Source organism: Ramularia collo-cygni (assembly GCF_900074925.1).
Source record: "Ramularia collo-cygni strain URUG2 genome assembly, contig: RCC_scaffold13, whole genome shotgun sequence".
In the NCBI taxonomy this organism is placed as follows: domain Eukaryota; kingdom Fungi; phylum Ascomycota; class Dothideomycetes; order Mycosphaerellales; family Mycosphaerellaceae; genus Ramularia; species Ramularia collo-cygni.
Genome location: NW_019716267.1, coordinates 678,347 through 696,289, shown reverse-complemented (window position 1 = coordinate 696,289; position 17,943 = coordinate 678,347). Strand labels below are relative to the sequence as shown.

General features: G+C 52.8%; 6 protein-coding genes; 5 read left to right on the top strand and 1 right to left on the bottom strand.

Annotated features, from left to right (window-relative positions):
* Positions 1-981: 981 nt before the first annotated feature.
* Positions 982-1,677, bottom strand: RCC_08191 (uncharacterized protein; the record flags this gene model as incomplete). The annotated part of the gene is made up of 1 exon (XM_023773443.1): positions 982-1,677. The coding sequence occupies one exon, from the start codon at positions 1,675-1,677 to the stop codon at positions 982-984; it is 696 nt and encodes a 231-aa protein (XP_023629211.1).
* Positions 1,678-2,646: 969 nt separating this feature from the next.
* On the top strand, positions 2,647-3,411 carry RCC_08190 (uncharacterized protein; the record flags this gene model as incomplete). XM_023773442.1 has 2 exons in its annotated part: positions 2,647-2,720; positions 2,775-3,411. 2 exons carry the CDS (start codon positions 2,647-2,649, stop codon positions 3,409-3,411), a joined length of 711 nt encoding a protein of 236 aa, XP_023629210.1.
* An 829-nt stretch (positions 3,412-4,240) lies between these two features.
* RCC_08189 (uncharacterized protein) lies at positions 4,241-4,979 on the top strand (the record flags this gene model as incomplete). XM_023773441.1 has 2 exons in its annotated part: positions 4,241-4,314; positions 4,373-4,979. 2 exons carry the CDS (start codon positions 4,241-4,243, stop codon positions 4,977-4,979), a joined length of 681 nt encoding a protein of 226 aa, XP_023629209.1.
* A 569-nt stretch (positions 4,980-5,548) lies between these two features.
* On the top strand, positions 5,549-7,094 carry RCC_08188 (uncharacterized protein; the record flags this gene model as incomplete). XM_023773440.1 has 2 exons in its annotated part: positions 5,549-5,586; positions 5,642-7,094. 2 exons carry the CDS (start codon positions 5,549-5,551, stop codon positions 7,092-7,094), a joined length of 1,491 nt encoding a protein of 496 aa, XP_023629208.1.
* A 376-nt stretch (positions 7,095-7,470) lies between these two features.
* RCC_08187 (uncharacterized protein) lies at positions 7,471-10,011 on the top strand (the record flags this gene model as incomplete). Its single annotated transcript, XM_023773439.1, has 1 exon — positions 7,471-10,011. The coding sequence occupies one exon, from the start codon at positions 7,471-7,473 to the stop codon at positions 10,009-10,011; it is 2,541 nt and encodes an 846-aa protein (XP_023629207.1).
* A 4,966-nt stretch (positions 10,012-14,977) lies between these two features.
* On the top strand, positions 14,978-17,458 carry RCC_08186 (uncharacterized protein; the record flags this gene model as incomplete). Its single annotated transcript, XM_023773438.1, has 1 exon — positions 14,978-17,458. One exon carries the CDS (start codon positions 14,978-14,980, stop codon positions 17,456-17,458), a length of 2,481 nt encoding a protein of 826 aa, XP_023629206.1.
* Between the last annotated feature and the right edge of the window lie 485 nt (positions 17,459-17,943).

Here is a 17,943-nt window from a genome sequence, read left to right as displayed (position 1 = left end):
CCAGAGCAACACTTCACACCGCACTTGGAGAGTCTCGGCGTGGTGAACTCCACGATGGGGTTCTTCGCCTTGGTCAATCAGCCTCTTTTCAGGGATTTGCAACGTTCAGGATGGAGAGGCTGAAGTGTGAGGAAGTAGATCCAAAGGATTCCAACGATGAACAACTCGCTTAACGACCAAAGCTTGCCCGTTTCTCTCGCTCTAGATGAAAATTAAATGCCTTTAGTGGGAGGTGGAGTATAGGTGTTGCTCCTGATTTTTGGGCTTCTCGCGGCTACGTTGGTAGAGTGGCGAGCATTCTTTCTACGGGTCCAGGTGTGATTTCTCTGCACTAGGGATACCGATTGGTTGAAAATAGACAGACTCTGAGAATTTTGTGTAAATTATAGAGCGTGATGAGTGACATATTGGTTGCGGCTGTCCCAATACATGCAAAGCAGATTATCCCATACTGTCGAAGTGAAGCTCCACCTGCACACTTTCCATCGATGCCCCTTATACTTGTCTCGACTCCACTTCGCGATCCTGTATCAACCTTTCAAGGCTACCTCATCTCCGCGCTTGGCAAAAACCTGAAGTTCCTGCCTAGTTTCCGCTCTGATCACGCTGAAGAAATCTCAAAATGGCTGCGATCTCACCAGTCTGCTGCTCCATACGAGCGAGGGTGCCTTGTGGTCCAATAATACCTTCCGAATATCGAGTGGCCGGGCGCACAGATTTGTCGGTATTCTCTTGGATGTTGGTACCATCCCGGCGCATAGCACGACTTTCACCCTGAGATGTAGTACAAATAGCGTCCTTGACCCCATGCTCCATCAGAAGACTGACACGGCTCATATGGCCACGTACGGAAGACATATGGGCCTCTGCCTCCATCAATTCGGCCTCTGCAGCGACCGCCGAAGACGAGCAGCTTGCGGTCGCTGCAATCTTGTCGATATCTCCTTGTTCCTCGACTGGCGTAGCTACTACTTCGCCATCCTACCGCTTCCATTTCAGGCCCGCCAGTCTCTTTTGAAACTCTCGTTCCAGGCTCTGCGTCTGCGCAGTCAGTCCTTGATGATACTCCGCTTCGAGTATCCTCTTTTGCTTGTTCAATCTCTCCCTGTACGCGTTCTGCAACCTCCACTTTTGTTCGCCACGCTCTATCTCGAACTTTGCGACCAGCTTCGCAATCTGTTCTGGCCCCTTCTTAGTCATCAGTCTTTCAAGCTTTCGAGGAAACTTTGCGTCGTCCAGGTCCTCCAGGCTGAAGTTTCTTGGTGCCTTAGCGACCTTTGCGCTAGAGATCGTAGGTGCCGCTGTGTCACTAATGGTGAGCCTCCGATCGGAATGACTCTTGTCATCGGCGATGTGTGTGGCTTTCCACCATTGCGCTTGCCGTTTCGCACTTTGCAACTCAATCATGATCTTCCGCAAGGCAACTTGGAGGACTGATCTTTCATCAGTGAACACTCCGGCGTGCGCAGCAAAAAAGCAACCGTGCAATTCGTCATCCTCGGTATCTGAGTCCTCCCCGTAATATCCTAGGGTTTCCGAAATGGTATCACGGAGCTTCGTCTCGATAGTCTCAAAGTCATCAGAGATATAGCATGATAGTTGCCGACAAGCCCACTCGAGCTGACTGGAACCTTCGTTGTACGCGAACGAATTCTCGAATTCACTGGCGGCGGCCATCGTCATGTAGATGCTGTCGGATCAGGGTAGGTGTGTTGTGGGGTTTTATGTGTTGTAGGGTGTTATGTGTTGTAGGGTATTGTGTGTTGTAGAAGCGTAATGGTGTAGAGTGGTTGATGAAAACGGAGAGTTACAAGCAAAGGGGAGAAGGAAGAGAATAGAAGTCGCAATCACAGCGTGAAAAGGGAAGGGGCAAGTTCGGTATTTCGAGGGCAGCTCAGGGACAAACCTCAATCTAGGTAAGTTAGGTTGCCGGTCTTTCCAGTGATGATGTGCGGGAAGTATCTACCTTACTGTACTTTACCAGTAGGAGGGTAAGGTATGCGAAAGGAGGTCATGGATCATTAGTGAAATCGCCTTTGAGATGGCCATCACTTTGATCGGTTTCAAAACTCTCAGTTTCTTCCTCCTCATCGAAGCTGTCAACATGAGGTTTGTTCAGAGAGATTACCTTGGGCACCCTAAGTCATCGACTCTGAAGCGCAAATTCTGGAATAGATCCAATCTCTGAAGAAGGAGCATCCAGTACCTCCACGCCATGCATGTTCCTTGCCAGAACGTACCTACCTATAATTTGGGAGGAAGTACAAGTAGACCATCGATCAATCCTCCCGTCTGCTGTCAGATCGACAATTGCACTCCGAAAGGATTCACACACAAACCTGCGTTGCGTTGTCCAGCTGAAGTGAGCATCAGATGACCCACCGAAGGATTCCCCCCATCCAAGGATGAAGATCCTACTCATTTTTCCCCAAAGCCAACACCCGGCCTCATTGGCTACATACGTCGCTAACGGCCAATGCGGCCAATACGAGACATCYGCCAAGAATTTTAGATGGCACGGATATGTACAATGATGAAAGCGACCGTGTGGCATTTCGATGCGGGTGTGCTTACAAGAATGCTCGATTCGCTGCCTGAAGATTCGGATCAACACAACGCAACGCTTGCTCCAAGACCAGATTGACCATGATTCGCACTCTGCTTGTCCTCATCGGAGTCGTTCACTGTATATGCAGCGACATAGTCACAGTCGATCAACTGTAAATATGCTCTTCCACCTAAACCTCGCAGTTAGCTAATGGCAACTCCTCCAGTCCCTCCAGCTATAACCTGACCGTGTCCTTCTTCCCGGAAGGCAACATCGACAATGAGAATACCACCACCTGTCCTAGCACTGAGCCCGTAACTTTTTCCACCGGAAGTTTACCCATAGAACGTCGAAGCGTCTGCTTCAACCTCCCCGATCTTTTTGCCTCGAACAACACCCTCAATAGCAGTGGTATTTACAACTACATTGGACGCGACGGCTATAGTATCCCTACGAACGTGTCCTATACCCTCACCAACGCTCAAGCATGGGATCCCACAGCAAACTACTCTCGGATCCGATATACCCAGACCAACGGCAGCGAGGATCAACGCGGAGAACTCGCGGCGGGGATGTTCCAGACCTACCCGGGGCTTGGTTGTGTGGAGGAGGGTATTCCAGGACTGGACGTCAATGAGACCTTGAATCCATGGATTCGATGGAGTTGTCAGAGTTCCCCAGGAGGGGACTGTCATACTGTCCCGTATCGTATTAAGAGTTTTCTGTGGTTGTCGAGTGCGAACCGCGCAGGTGACGAAGAGTGTGTGGACGCTGGAGTATATGGAAACGCGGGGAGTCGGATGGTTGTTCGAAATGGGTGGCCGATTTGGGTTGCGATGGTTGGTCTTTTGGCGCTGATGTAGGCGTGAGAAATCAATCACGTGGAGAGGCCAGATGTACCATCCTCATCATCATCAGAGTAATGGAGTAATGGAATCATGCCGTCCTTCAGAGTGGGGATCGGCCCTCGGCCAACCTTTCCCCACAACGGTCCATGTCTATGAATCTGCCACCGCTGCCGATAATATCGCGGGACCCATGATGTTTCCAAGAAGTAGAGAGCTTCCGCAGCTTGGCTGTCAAATCTTGACACTTCTTGGCCAATCATAGGGATGACTCTTCCTCGTAGCTGAGTGTCCCCATAGCCTCGACAATCAATCAATCAATCGATGATCGTGCAATGCTGTGCCTCGATTATCGGGACGAACAAACCATAGATTGCAGAGCTCCGCTGTGGATCAGTGTCCACTACTGATGATACCTGTGCTTCACGGGGCATTAGGAAATGTTTGTGYCCAAGGAGGTGGAATCGAGGTGTTTAGTACAGTAAGTGGCATGTGTAAGTCCGATGTTGAGGATCTGAGCTTGCACGTCAAAGACTTTCAGCCGTGATCATCAAGCTTGCTCCATGCGGATGCTGCTGCCATTGCCAAGACTTGAGTGTTGCAAGTGGGTCACCTCCCCAATTCGTGATCATCGCGGGTCTTTTTGGTAGCCGCGATGTGTGATGGATTGTTGACCGGGGTATTTGCCAAGAGCACAAGAGCTTGGGTATGTGCAATGATGAAAGAGACCGCTGTGCCACAATGTGCAATGGTCTGAGCTGCCGTAAAGCCTCTCATTGTGTTCAAAGCCATCCTCCATCTTTAGTCCTTCGTAGATTATCTTGTTCTCATCCAGACGGAATTCAATATGGCACGCGCTGTTCTACTGGTTGTCGGCCTCCTCGGCGCGGTCTGCATTGCCCAGGACATACTCCTTCAACTGTAGGCAATCAGCACTAAACCTGAGATTCGCGGACTACTAACACCCGATGCTTGACAGTCCTTCGATTCAAAACCTCACAGTCTCCTTCTTCAAGGAGGGATCCATCGCTAATGAGGACTCCAATGCCTGCCCTGATACCGAGTCTGTCACGTTCTCCACCGGAAGCGTACCTTATAGTAGCGAAAACATCTGCTATAACCTCCACGAACTCTTCGCGCCAAACAACACCGAGAACAATTACCCCGCCAATTCCTTGTCGTACACGCTGTCCAACATCCAAGCATGGGACCCAACGGCGAATTACTCYCGGATCAGATATGCGCAATCCAATGCAACGACCGAAGACCAAAGTGGAGAAGACGCAGCGCTGTACTTCCAGACTTACAACGACCTAGGCTGTAAGCTCAATCGTGCTCCCGGCTCAAAGTTCCCGAATCCCATTCTTCCGTGGATTGGATGGAGTTGTCAGAGTTCTTCTGATGGAGGGGATTGCTATACTGTACCTTATGCGATCAAGAGTTTTCGTATGGGAGATGCTTCGTGGACGAACTCTCTGGGACAATGCATGAATGCCGCGATTGCGGGTACAGGCAACCGAGGGAGGGAGATCAGTGCGTGGGGCCTTGTCGTTGTTGTGGGCTTTCTCGCCGTGAAACTGGCCTGAGGGATTTCTTGGTGGGCCCAATATTTTGTAGGCCCTCCTATCCTTATAGCTCGGTGTTCAGACACGCAAGTCTCTTGCTCTCTACTCAGCCACATTGCGATTGATGCCCGGTGTATCATAGTGGAATGGAGAAGGCGTTTGAGGGAAGAGGGATGAAGTCCTCCTCGGCCAACCTTCCCCCACTCACTCACCCACCCACCCCACCTCCTCGTCTCATTGGACTTGTAAGCGCCAGCCCTCCGCATCATCGCGATCAAGCTTCCTGCTGTTTGGTCCTACAAAATCTCACGCAATGGCCGTGTCAGACCCTCTTCGATGCTCTTCCTCTCCCATTTCCTCTTCTCCGTCATCTTGGAATTCACCGTCAAATCTCTCGCATTGTTGCTCACCATCGAAGCCGCCTATACCTTGACGGAAGGATACTTGGAAGCTTTCAAGGAAGGTACGCGAGCTTATTTGACTGTTGTCGAAGGACAGCGTAGGTTGGAGAGGAGAAGGAGACGGGAACTAAGACGGCAGAGAAGGGAGCTGAGGCGATTAGAAAGGGAGAGGGGATAGGATCGGTCACGATGCCGGCTGGCGTGGGGGAGACGTTGTTGGTCACCCTGTGAGTTGTTCGTCTGGCAAAGAGGATGCGGTATCGGTGACTGATGGATGAGTAGATTTGCGGATTGCCATTACTACTTCAGTGATCCTTCCTCGAAACCTCCTCACCATCGATTCGATCGCGGATCCTATGTCTACTTGTTCTACAACTCCACTGCCCGACAAGCAAAACTTGAAGTTGCCAACAATGCTGGCACAGCGGAACAGGATGCYTTTCATGGATATCTGAATGTTGCCAATGTGGCTTATAGCTACTTACAACCTACATTGTGTACGCTGTTCATCAACACGGGAGCTGTCCAAGATCAATCGACCTGGCACCTCCCTACCTTGGATCCACGAAATGAGCAGAAATACTCATACAAACTGCATGCAGTGGATATCTACTTTTGGACAGAGAAAGACGCCGGGACCTTCCTCTCCAATTTGAAGAACATCCTAGGAGGGGATAAATTCGACATCAAACACGCCCCTGCATCAGCCTCTTCAGGGTTCGCTTCCCCTTCACATTCCGAACATCGGGATTCGATGAGTCCAGTCGTACAACTCTTGGAAAAGACAGCGGTAGGAACACATTTCCCCCCTCGAGCTCCCAGCGCTGTATCTGCGCAGTCATTCCCTGGACCTCCCACGCCTGCGACGAGTGGAGGTGGTGCTTCTCCCAATCCTGTCCCCGCGCCTATGGCGTACAATCCTGCTGCTCCCGCGGCGCCAGAACCGGTGGTGTTCAGGGAGAAGACGCCGCCGCCTATTGATGAGAATGGGACGGGATTGGGGATGGTGGCCAAGTATGATAGTGCGCCGCCGCAGAACCATTCATACGGAGGTCTGTCTGGGATGGGGTATGGAAACACGTCTCAGCCGATTCATTTCAGCGGACCACCCCCGCAACAATATCAACATCAACCACGACAAGCTTCGCAAACGAGTTTCCCTGGACCACCACCTCAGACTTCTGGGTCTATGGAGAACGTCCCGAGGACGTTTTCGGGAAGTGTTCCTCCACCTCCTCCGCAGGGCCAACACAGAGCACCGTCGTTTGGTCCCATGGCGCAGAGTACTCTACCGCAGTCCCCTCCTCCGGGGCAAACGTCTTTCCAGAGACAATCTGTGACTCCTACACAGCAGCATGCAATCTATACTCCTGGTCAACCGCAATCTCAATACGCTACGGTAGCGAGTCCTCCGGCTTACTCTACACCGTTGCAATCTCCTGGATTCCCTGGACCTCCTCCTCCTCATCAACAACAACAGCAACAACAGCAGAACGTTCCGATTGGCGGGTATGGACATTACTCGTATTCAGCAGCTCAGACGCCTCAGGCAGGGGAATTTGGGAATATGGGTGCCTATCAGGGCGACTTGCACAGTCAGGTTTATAGACCTACCGAGGCGGAGGTGGGCTCGCATGTCAAGCCGGCGAGCACGACGGCAAAACCTGAGGGCAAGGTGGGCAAGGTGGAGGGGAATGTGAATAAGTATTTGAAGAAGTTGGATAAATTATGGTAGATTCTAGGGTGATGATGGCATGGCGGTATAGATGAGGGTGTGTGACGATCTTGGGTACTTTGAGCAATTGAAGCGTTTTGTCAACAGTCTACAATGAGACTACATGTACTTCCATGTCGTTCTTCTGTCGGTCGATCATCGTCGACGTCTTCAATGCTGACTAAGTGGTTGCCAATGGTGATGAGCACGGACATGTTTACCCGTTTTCTGCGGCAAGCTTCGCGTGCTCCGGGACGATCTGACGGCACATCCTCCCAACATCCCGGAGCAGACGCAGAGAACAGACGGCCCAAGTTCCAACGTCTGACTTGCATACATCACCTTGCCCTCGTCATCTTCACCTCGCTCCCTCTGACACTGAGACTGTCTTTCCAACATGGCACGTCGGTCCAGCGCCCGTCTGCGCGACAGGTCCACCACTCCCAAACGCGTCTCCCTCTCCCACGATGCGCCTACCACGACCACTCGCACCCCCAAAACCCTCCCGGCCAAGCTCTCGTCCCTCATGGAGAGCGATGAGATGATGCCGGGCGCATTCCCGCAATCCGTCTCGCCGTCGCTGATGATGGAGGTGGATGAAGCCACTCGCACCCCGACTCACCGCACTCCCATCCGACCCACCGCCAAAGAGRTGCATCCTCAACTCCACCATCAATCCACCGCCAAACCGCTCGATGAAGCGCGTCATCTGGGCTTCTCCAACATGCAGCACATCAACGTCCCTCAGACGGAACCCGCTCCTCGACAGAATGCTTCGAGCAGATTGGCCGCCATGCAGGGAACTCCCACCCACCGCAATCTCGAGCAAGACGTCACATCTCCCAGCTATGAATTCACCTTTCGGAGGGAACATTCCCTCGAATTGTCCCCCGACGCCAAGAGGTTGATGTATGAGAAGCGCGAGGAGGCGGCCAAGATTAAAGCGCAGATGATTGCCGATGGAGAGGGAATTCAATCCATTGATGACATTTTGGGGCGGAAAAAGGCGACGCCGGGCGGCAGATATGGTGATGTGCACGACAAGGAGTTTGCGAAGATGGGCTCCATTGTCAATCATCCTTCGGCTTTTCGTGCGGATCCCAATCGTGTAAAGCCGACATTGACTGCTGCTTCTGCTACGAAATCCCTCAAGCGGAGTCAGAGCAAGGCCGAATTGCAGTCTCGCGCCGAATTGGATGCCACGCCTTCTTCACGCCCCGCATCAAGGGATGTGTTCAAGCCGGCGCCGTCGTTCAAGTCAAGTGCTCTGCCGCGGACGACTTCCACACATGATTTGACGGCGTCGGCATCTCCAGCCAAGCGAGTCAAGCGCGCCGTCAATGAGGATGTCTCGGCGACTCGTCCGGCTTCCAAGGATGGTCCGTCCACCCCTCAGACACACACCAAGCAGCAGCCATCCTACCCGGATCTGTCGCATCTCACCACTCCCACACAATCCTCACTCTCTCGTGCGGCCAGCATCAAGTCTACAAAGACGAGCAAGATCCCAGGTCCGCAGTTCACACCCGCCAAAGCTGCTCCTCCTCCACCGCCACCTGCATCCACCCTCAAGCAGCCCATTCGTCCATCAGAGCACAACACCCCACTTCTCCACCGCTCACCATCCAAGCCTTCATTCTTCTCAAAGCCAAATGTCGTCAAGTCGGAGGTGGAGAAGACAAACGGTGAGAAGCCGAAATCAATGATGGACCCTCACCTTGCCCGCACACCCGCCAAGGCAGGTTTCTTGAAGAAGACTGTCGGGTTTGTAGACCCGGCTGGTAATGGTACTCCCCACGAGAAGCCTGCTCCTCTTCTCTCGAGATCTCCAGTCAAAGCCTCGAWCCCGAAGACGAGTGAGACTGACTCACCTCAACAACAAAAGACTGCTCCAGTCCCATTCCTCTCCAGATCTCCCTCCAAGATCCCCATGACAGGCGCAAACAACCCTTTCAGCACGACAACAGCATCATCAGACACTCCTGGCAAGAGTACCGCCACCAAACTCCTCGGTCGTTTCAATCTCCTCCGTCAATCTCCCATGAAGTCCATCTTGCGCTCTCCACAGCGTTTGTATTCGGATGATCCTTCAAAGATCGCTGCGGGAACACACATGGCTACTCCTCCCAAGAAGACGCCTTCCAAGACTGAAGTGGCGAGTGTGAGGAAACGTGTCGATTTCAGCAGCTCCACCAAGAACTCGGACAGCAGTAGAGAGGAGACTCCACTGACCCCGAATGTCCAGCCTTCCACCAGCATCTTCGATCGGAATGGCGGAAAGTCCGAGGCGCGAACCGTCAGCATGCTTCCCACGGTCGACTATCCTTCTTTGGAGAGGGCGGACCGTATGTTGAGTCCTAGTCCTCAGAAGAGGAGGGAGACTGCTGGACCGGGAGACTTCACTTTCCGCGCCGATGAGCATGGGGTGGTGTTTCAGAGTCCTAATGCCGCCAATGTCTCGGGAAAGAAGAGAGCAAACACCATCCGGTTCATCGAGAGCGAGTCGTTGAGCATGGTTCCTACGGGGATTTTGACGGGGAGCAAGAAGCGGAAGCATGRTTTTGAGGATCGCAACGCTGTTGTTGAGGGGGAGGTGATTGGTGGTGGGAGTGATAAGGAGAATGCGGAGATGGATGAAGGCGAGGAAGTGGAGGAGAGACCGAAGAAGAGGGTCAAGGCTAGTGTGCCTAGTCCTGTCAAGATGAACGGTGCTGCTGTCAAGAAGGGAGATGTGGTGGAGAAGAAGAGGAGTACTTTGGGAGTCAAACCCAAGGGAAGCAAGAATCTACCATCTGCGAAGACTGCCACGAAGGGAGCTGCTGGGGTTGCCAAGAAGGGAGCTGCTGCGTCTGGAGGAGGTGCTGCTGCTGCTGGAACGACGAAGACGATAAGTCGGGAGCGATTGAATGCTTTGAGTCAACCGAAGAAGAGAGGTTGATTGGGTGAGGTCGAGATGTATGAACAAAGGGATGAGTTGTGGGGGGGATGTTACGTGAATGGAGTACGACTTTTCGTATGAGCGGTTTTGATGGGGGTACCTTGAGCGAGGCGTTGGGTGTGTTGTTTGTTCTCTCGTACTTGTTGTCATGGCATGGACTGGCGGCGATGAAACAGAAGCAGCGGAAGCCAAAGGCGTTTGGAAGGAGTCTAAAAATTTCGAAATGATTGCGAGTCTTGTTTGATTGTGAGAGAGAGGATAGGTAGACAGGACTGGATGGATCAGGGAAAGAGCGTATATATCATACTACCTGATTGTACAATGCATGTTTCTCAATGATTTCTTCGGGTGATGTGATGATTGTCGTGGCGATGGAGATGGAGATTATTTAGGTTTATGTGTATGAGCGTGTGATCAGGCTCATAGGCTAGGTTAGATAATGGTGGTGGTGTGGGAAATATGCTTGGGGAGGGATGGAATTCCTCTCTCCCCCCCAGAGGTCATCGTTCTTCTCTCCCGATGGTATTTCGTGGGCCAGTCAATTCGTGAACGAGTATATAGGTCACCTCGCTGCTTACCGAACGGATGTTGACCAGTATAGTCCCTACATATTATCTTCCTGTGCTAACCGATACGTGCGCAGTGCTTCTGCTTGATTCAAAGCGTCAAGATAACTCCGCAACTCATTAATGCAAGCGTAATCCAACAGAGCCTTTGTATTCGTCTTCGAAATTCCCCAAAATCGAGAATCTGATGAAATGATATGCGTGTTCATCATGGTCGTCGTCGTCTGTGTCTGTGTTATGACAAGATTTGGTCCACTACCCCAACCCTAACCCGAAGGAAATTATTCAAAAATTGCTGTTGGATTGCGTTTTGCTTTGCTTTGCTTTTCTTTACTGCTTGATTCTTATTATAACCCTCTTCAAAGTACGGGTAAGGAAGCTCTAATATTGCTTGAAGAGCTTTAGTGAGATAATGTTGTGTATCGTATTGAGATTGGAAATCTCGTGCGTTATTTAGATACGTATCATGGATGGCGAATGATTATTAATGTACTATGTGAAACGAATGAACAATCTCAATCAACGATGAACTGCTTCATGGCACGCTCGCGCCGCATCGTAAGTGGCATAGCCCTGAAACAACAAACGCCCACCTACCGGCAACTTCTAGGCTTCTTCCTCGCTCGGCCACCGATCGTGTTCGCAAAAAAGATTGAGATGAACATGTAGAGGTCTGCGTATTTTCGGACCGAGACTACTCATCCTTCATTTTCCATCACATGCAGTCTACGTCATGATGGAATTTGGAAATGTCATCCTTCTTCATCATTTGATGAATCCGTTTTTGGGGGGATGTATCAAGTCCGAGCGTTGGATTCGCGCCTGGGACGCCTGATTGACTAATTGAGAAGGAATTAGTCTATTCTTGTGTTTCTCTGCGGACATGGTGTTTTTGTTGGACTATTAAGTGGTGGGAGAAGGATGACGAAAAGCATTGATGTTGAATGAGGAGGATGGACCTCGGGGTGATCATTTTTCGAAGGATGATGATGTTGGGAAAGGGAGGTAGGATCTKCTTTATGAACACGAGGGTGTGTTTTGCAGGATGGCAGGAATAGATTGTGAGAGAAGAGAAGGATGATGCATGTTGGATGAAAGTCACCGGAGGATGCGTGTGCTCCAGAAAATCGCTAGAGATTAGGGTGTTGAATATCATTCACTCACTTATCGTCGGAATGATCCGCAACCAAGGACGACGTCACTGGCCTCACGCTTTGGTCTTCCTCAGCAAATTCACAATCGTCTAGCCGACCTTGCATGCCCTCTGTCATGACAGGAAGGAGAGATCGCCGCTGGTGAAACAGCGAGTTCATCTTCACCTCATCCATAGTTGCGACCGGCAGTTCCTACGGCATGACGATGAAGGTGAAATGTCCGTATCACAAGTCCTTACCAGGCGAATCAGAGCCATAAATGAGCGCGCTCGTATCGATCCAATATAGGAATGGATACTGGCGCTGCTTGCGCGAAGGAAGTGGTCATGCGCAATTGCGTAAAGCTCACTCACTACTTTCGAGCGGACGTTTATTAGCATCGAATCACAGCCTGCAGTTGTTGGGAGCGGCTTATAGATCGYGTGCGTCTTCGACATGGATGCGCATGGGCTGCAGAGCATGAATGATCAGCAGGAACATGCAACACATGCAAAATATGCAATGGTGGATCAACCCATCGGTGATTGCTCCGGGGAACCCATCAAATTCCATCGAGTCTGCTTGGGAATGCAACATTTGCGGCAGACTGGACCTGCAGCTTGCCGCGTGRGCGTGAATACGAAGTACTGAGCTTGTGTGTGCGGTTGTGCAGCATGCGGTGCAAGTCTTCTGGAGCTATCTCGGCGGTTGTGACAACTCAACACCGCTAGAAGGTATGATAACGCTTTAGGAGGTCGCGTTGGTTAAATCTCGGAAGTTGGTCCCTGAAAAGAATTTCGGCACGATGATGAGCAATAGTACGCTGATCAGCTTGATCGTCCAAGGGACTTGCTCGAGTGCCTCGATGCGGCAGCCTGTTGGAATCCGAAGTGTTGATGATGTCCGGGGTAGATGCCAGACCAGATGGCGTTGATTGGAAGGGCTCATGCGCGTCGCAGATGGCGTAAGCTTGGCACGCTTAAGCTCGCGTCAGAATCATAAAGGGCGAAGTGATTGGAGCCGGCGGTGAAGGCGAGTAGGATGGCTGAACCCTATCGCACGATTTGTGTGGACTACTGGYAGATATTCTCCTGTGGGTGTGGATATCCGGCACGCGAGGTGGGATGCATGCGTTGATTGTGTGGGTGTGAGACCCGGCCACGTGAAAGTTATGCCGTTTGCCGTGACCTCCATTCAGGATCGAGAGGTTCGAGAGGGGAAGCGTGTTGGAGGCTAGAAGAGCCTCGTCTTACCTGGCGTGAACGAAGGTGAAGTCTGTTGCAAGTGGCTTACAGCCCAGAGCAATCCAAATGGCCACAGTGGATCTCTGTTTATCAAATCTTGGTACTGCGGGTGTGGTGAGACGGCCAAGAGAAGCCAAGTTTATGGAGCTGCGAGCACATCGCATCGCGCCATCCTCGCAAGCGCAGAAGAAAGAAAGGGATTTGCCGGAGGGGTGTTTGGCGCGGAAAGGGACGACGAGGGCCCGTGAAGCCTCCGACGTGGGTATCGCACATGTACCTGTCAAGTCCAATGGTGCATGACTGATGATAGCTCGAGCGAGCGAGCGAAAGGATGATGGTACGCAGCCATTTCGTGGGATGTCACCCAACCACACGGCGACTTGCCACGATCATCGGGAATTGTTCGCCAGCGCCGCGGTTTGAGAAGTTCGATCGTGGGAGCACTGTACGCAGGCGCTTGAGAGGGAAATGTCCGGCTGATGAGCTGTGGCATGTCGGTGAGGATGACCGCGCGGTCAACCACGGCCAAAAGTGCAGGCTTGGTGCAGGAAATCTCACGACTGCAGCTCGCAAGCGGCGGGCATGTGACGATTTCTGGAGGGTGGGCCTAAGTTAGGTGGAGCCGAAGAGCGACAGGCAGGTTTCGCAACGAGGAGCTGGCCTGCAGACTGCAGTCGTCGCTCGCCGTGGGCAGCATCCGCGTAGGCGCGAGACTAAGGTAGCCCCGAGCTGAAAATGCCTCACGGGCATGAGAAGCGGCGGCAGATGGAATGGAGCTGCTTTGTCCCCACGAACGAACGTGGCCACCTGCACTGATGCAGACTAGAACTAGAACTACAGCTTGCATGCATTGTTTCATGCAGCAGGATTGGCAGACTGAGTTCGTGCCGTCGACGCGGACAACTGTCAAAGCTGCATGCATTCCTGTGGTTGTCGCGCCGCATCCGAAGGACTCCCTCCAGTTACATGTGTACACATGGGATTCGAATAGACGTCCAAGTTGACCAATCGACGTCATTGAGTCAATATTAATAAAGTGTGGGCGGGCTGGGCGAACGGGAGTCGAAGCGTTCCAGCTTGTTTGTGGCCACTGCTTGTGCTTGTGCTTGGGAGGAAATTAGCGGTCCATCTCACCACAAAGGCGCGCCGAGTGCTGCTGTGCCTGTTGCAGCACATTATTATTCTGGAGTTGTAGGACAAGTGGGACTGCACTGCAGTGCGTCCACGGTCCACCCAAGAAAAAAGCGCAAGAGCCGGCTCCGTGTGCGTGTGCATGTGTGTGTGTGTGTTGTGGATTAATGTATCATCAACGCTAGCCCGCCCGCCCGCCCGCATCGTTTCGTATTCCCGAGAAATCCTTCATCAACTCGGGCAAGTCCCGCCCGGCGGACCTCGAGACGCCTAATCGCTCATCTCCCTCGCCCACAACACGCTTCCCGCGCGCAATTTCTCCTTCATCATCCCGTCTGCCGCTGACAGACACCCGGGGAACGTGCTGTTGTGTAGGCAGCCTCTCTCCCCGGCGGCGGCAATAATACTGTTTTGTTTGTTCATCATCCATCCTTCGCTCCACCACCTTCGACGAGGCGAACCCAACCCACCTACACAGCCCACCTTACTCATCGCATTCGGTCATCACCGCCAAGTGCAAAGAAGGGTCGTTGAATAGAAACTTCCATTCCCTGCGACCATCCACAGCCCCAATTCAAGCATGTACGCAGCCGGATTCGCAGCAAGCATCTAGCATCCGCGTCCGCTGACCAACGTTTCAAGTCGCCGCCTCCAGCATCCGTGTTGACATCTGCACCCGCGACCGACATCATCTTCAATTAGACATTATGTGTTTTTCGAGATTGTTATAGCACAAGCGGCCCACCTCGGGTCAGCCTGCTCGCGCTCTTCACCGCAGCATCGACAGCTGAGCGCTGAGTTACCACCTCACAATCGAGTCACCACCCTCCGATAGAGAGGAACCCTCCCACCCATTCGACGACGACGACAACAACGAACTCGACCCGTCGACATGGACTTTCGCAAGGTGACACCCCGGGCGCCACCAGCCGCCACTGCCGATATGGACTACACAGAAGAACTTCTCGCAGAAGTCGACGAGCCGCCCGACGAACGAAAAGAGCACACTTCATGGATGCCTCCCAAGTTCCAGCCGGCATTCGGCAAGGCCAACCCTGCCATCTCCAACCGCAGAGAATCCCTCTTGACACGCCAGCTGCACTCCGAAACCGATCACACCGATGAGGAGGAGAACAAGCGCACACACAGCCCACCCCCGAGGACGCTGAGTACACAGTCGACATGGAGCAATCCGAGCATTGCGTCCACGGCAGAACTGACCAGCGATGACGGCCATAGCGTCGCCAGTCCTGCTGTCAGCCCTCCGCTTTCACCCACCGCAATCACATCCGCCATTCCTCGCTTCATCTCTGAGAAGCCATTGACCAAAGAGCCCACGATTGTGGGACTTGCAAAGGATCAAGGTGCTGCTCCCGAGGAGAAGAATGTGGAAGAAGGGTTGGGACGCAAACGTTGCATTAGCTTCGCATGCGGTAATAAGAATACTCCCCCTCCGGTTCCTGCACCGGCACCACCCAAGGAAGCGGAGACTCCAGCTGCCTCTCCACCCAAGCGCAAGTGCATGCTCAAATTTGCTTGTCCGACCAGACCGGGATCCGAGAAGAAAGTGGAGAGACCGGCGAACGTTTCAAGGCGTACGATGAGCCCATCACCGCCGGAGCGAAAGTCTTCTGCCCGAGCTGAAGTCACAAAAGTTCACCGTGGTTCCGACAGCACCGTCACCCACGTCTCGCCGAAGAACGCCAGAAAGTCTCCTATTCTCCCCAGCGTGGACTCTGCACCTACGACTCCACGCCCAACACTCACCCGGAAGATGTCCAATGACTCGGATCGTAGCACCGAAGCTACGCGCTTTCACGAGTTCGCTTCAAGCGATGACGAGCCAGAGGAGTGGGTCCTGGAGTCTACCTGCCATCGGAGTCGTCTGACCATCAACGACACGCTTCAGAAGGAAATTGTTCTGCGTAAAGCATGTGAAGAGGTGGAGGAGGAAGCCGTGGAGGAAGAGGAAGATGAGGATGAATTGGAAGACGAGGCTGAGCTCGACGACGAAGAAGATGATGATGACCTTGACGAGGAATCGGATGAAGGATTCCACACGGATGATGAGGAAGGTTTCGCTGAATCCGAGTCGGAGGGCGAGGGCAGCGATGAGGAATGGTGGAGACCGGGAGGACTCTCAACCGCCGCCACATCTATCGAGCAGCACATGGATAGAATGACCATCACGCGGCCAGAAAGGGARGGATCTCCTTCTTCTATTGAATCTACCAGCCCTGGGAATGTAGAGCCGCCGAGGATGATACGGCCTAGACCGGAGCGCAAGTCCCGCCAACACAACATGCCCATTCATCCCCGGAAAGAGGCCATGGACCTTCCGGATTCGACGGACTTTGTGTGTGGGACACTGGACGAAGACCGCCCTCTGGAGCAAGCATATCTCAATCACATTAAACAGCGTGAAGCTGCCAAGCACAAGGCTAGACCACAGGACATTGATCCTACATTTCCAACTTCAGATCCTGACATGGATGAAGAGGATGATGAGGATCTTGAGGATCCAGATGACAGTGATCATGAGACCCTCATGCATGGCAACATCGACGAGCTCGATGGAGATTGCACTGCCCGGCGAAGGAGCATTGTTCACCGTTCTCCGCCGCCGCCCGCTCGCCGCCGCTCTCCGGCTCCAGGTCTGAAGAGACAAGGCACTGCTCGATCTCCACCACCACCTGCTCGCCATCGGTCGCCTGTTCCGGCTTTGAAGAGACAAGGTACTGCTCGCTCTCCACCACCTCCGACTCGTCACCGATCACCTCCACCTCCTGCTCGTCACCGGTCTCCGGCCCCGGCTTTGAAGAGGCAGTCGACTATTCCAAGGCACTCGCCAGCCCCCAAAGCTACGAGGAGGAACCTGACTGGTCGCTCGCCACCTTTGCTCTTTGGCGCCGTGCAGCGTGAGAGGTCTCCACTGACCCCGGGCATGCGATTCACTTCCCCACCAAACACACGCCGATCATCGCCTTACACGTCCGACGCGAATGTCAGCATGCCACATGTACTTGCCAGTCGTCCTCAGCTCACTCACACGGCATCGCTCCCTCGTGGCGGTGGTTTCACTTTGAGAATGCCACACGCATTACGTCCCGATGAGGAAGAGGACTCGGATGCAGTCGCTGCCGCTGCCTCGGGAGATCTTCCCAAACGTGGCGCCATCGACATCTTCAAAGGCCTCGAGAAGAAGCGGCAGCGTAGGAAAGAGAAGCTCTACCAGAAAGCTTGCGCCAAAGCCGCCGCAAAAGGCGAAAAGGCATACAAAGTCAAGCCTGGCAGAGGAGCCGAACGAATGAGAGAAGTCGGCCTGGAAATGCAACGCTACCACGGAAAGGGAGAGCACATTCTCTCCCTTTGAGGGGAGGAAATTTTATCCCTCTTCATCCATCCCATCTCTGCGAGCTCGAATACAGCGCCGCCGTGAACCACGGCACTATTCACAGACTTTGTTTCCAAAGGAATGGGTCTGTCTGGTCGCTGCGCTCGTGGGAGATATCCCTTCGTTAACAATTGTGAATGAAGTTTCTCTTTTTCTTTTATCTGAGTATCATGGGAGTTCTATACCACATTGCAAGCGTTCTCGCATCTAGGAAGGGGAAGGATGACCTGGGAGGAATTGCTGCTGGGTCCGTTCGCTTTGAGCGTTTTACCGGGGATGGTGTACATACCATGGTTTATGGCTTCGAGAGGAGAAGTCTGTGAATATGACGAGGTTCTTTATCGTGGTTTCCCTCCTGCTGTGACTTGTATGCGTGTTCGCAGTTTTTGGTCAGACTGTGCGATCTTCCTCGCATATTCACGTGTATGAACATCACCGATCGCCAAGATCAAGGCCAATGGCGG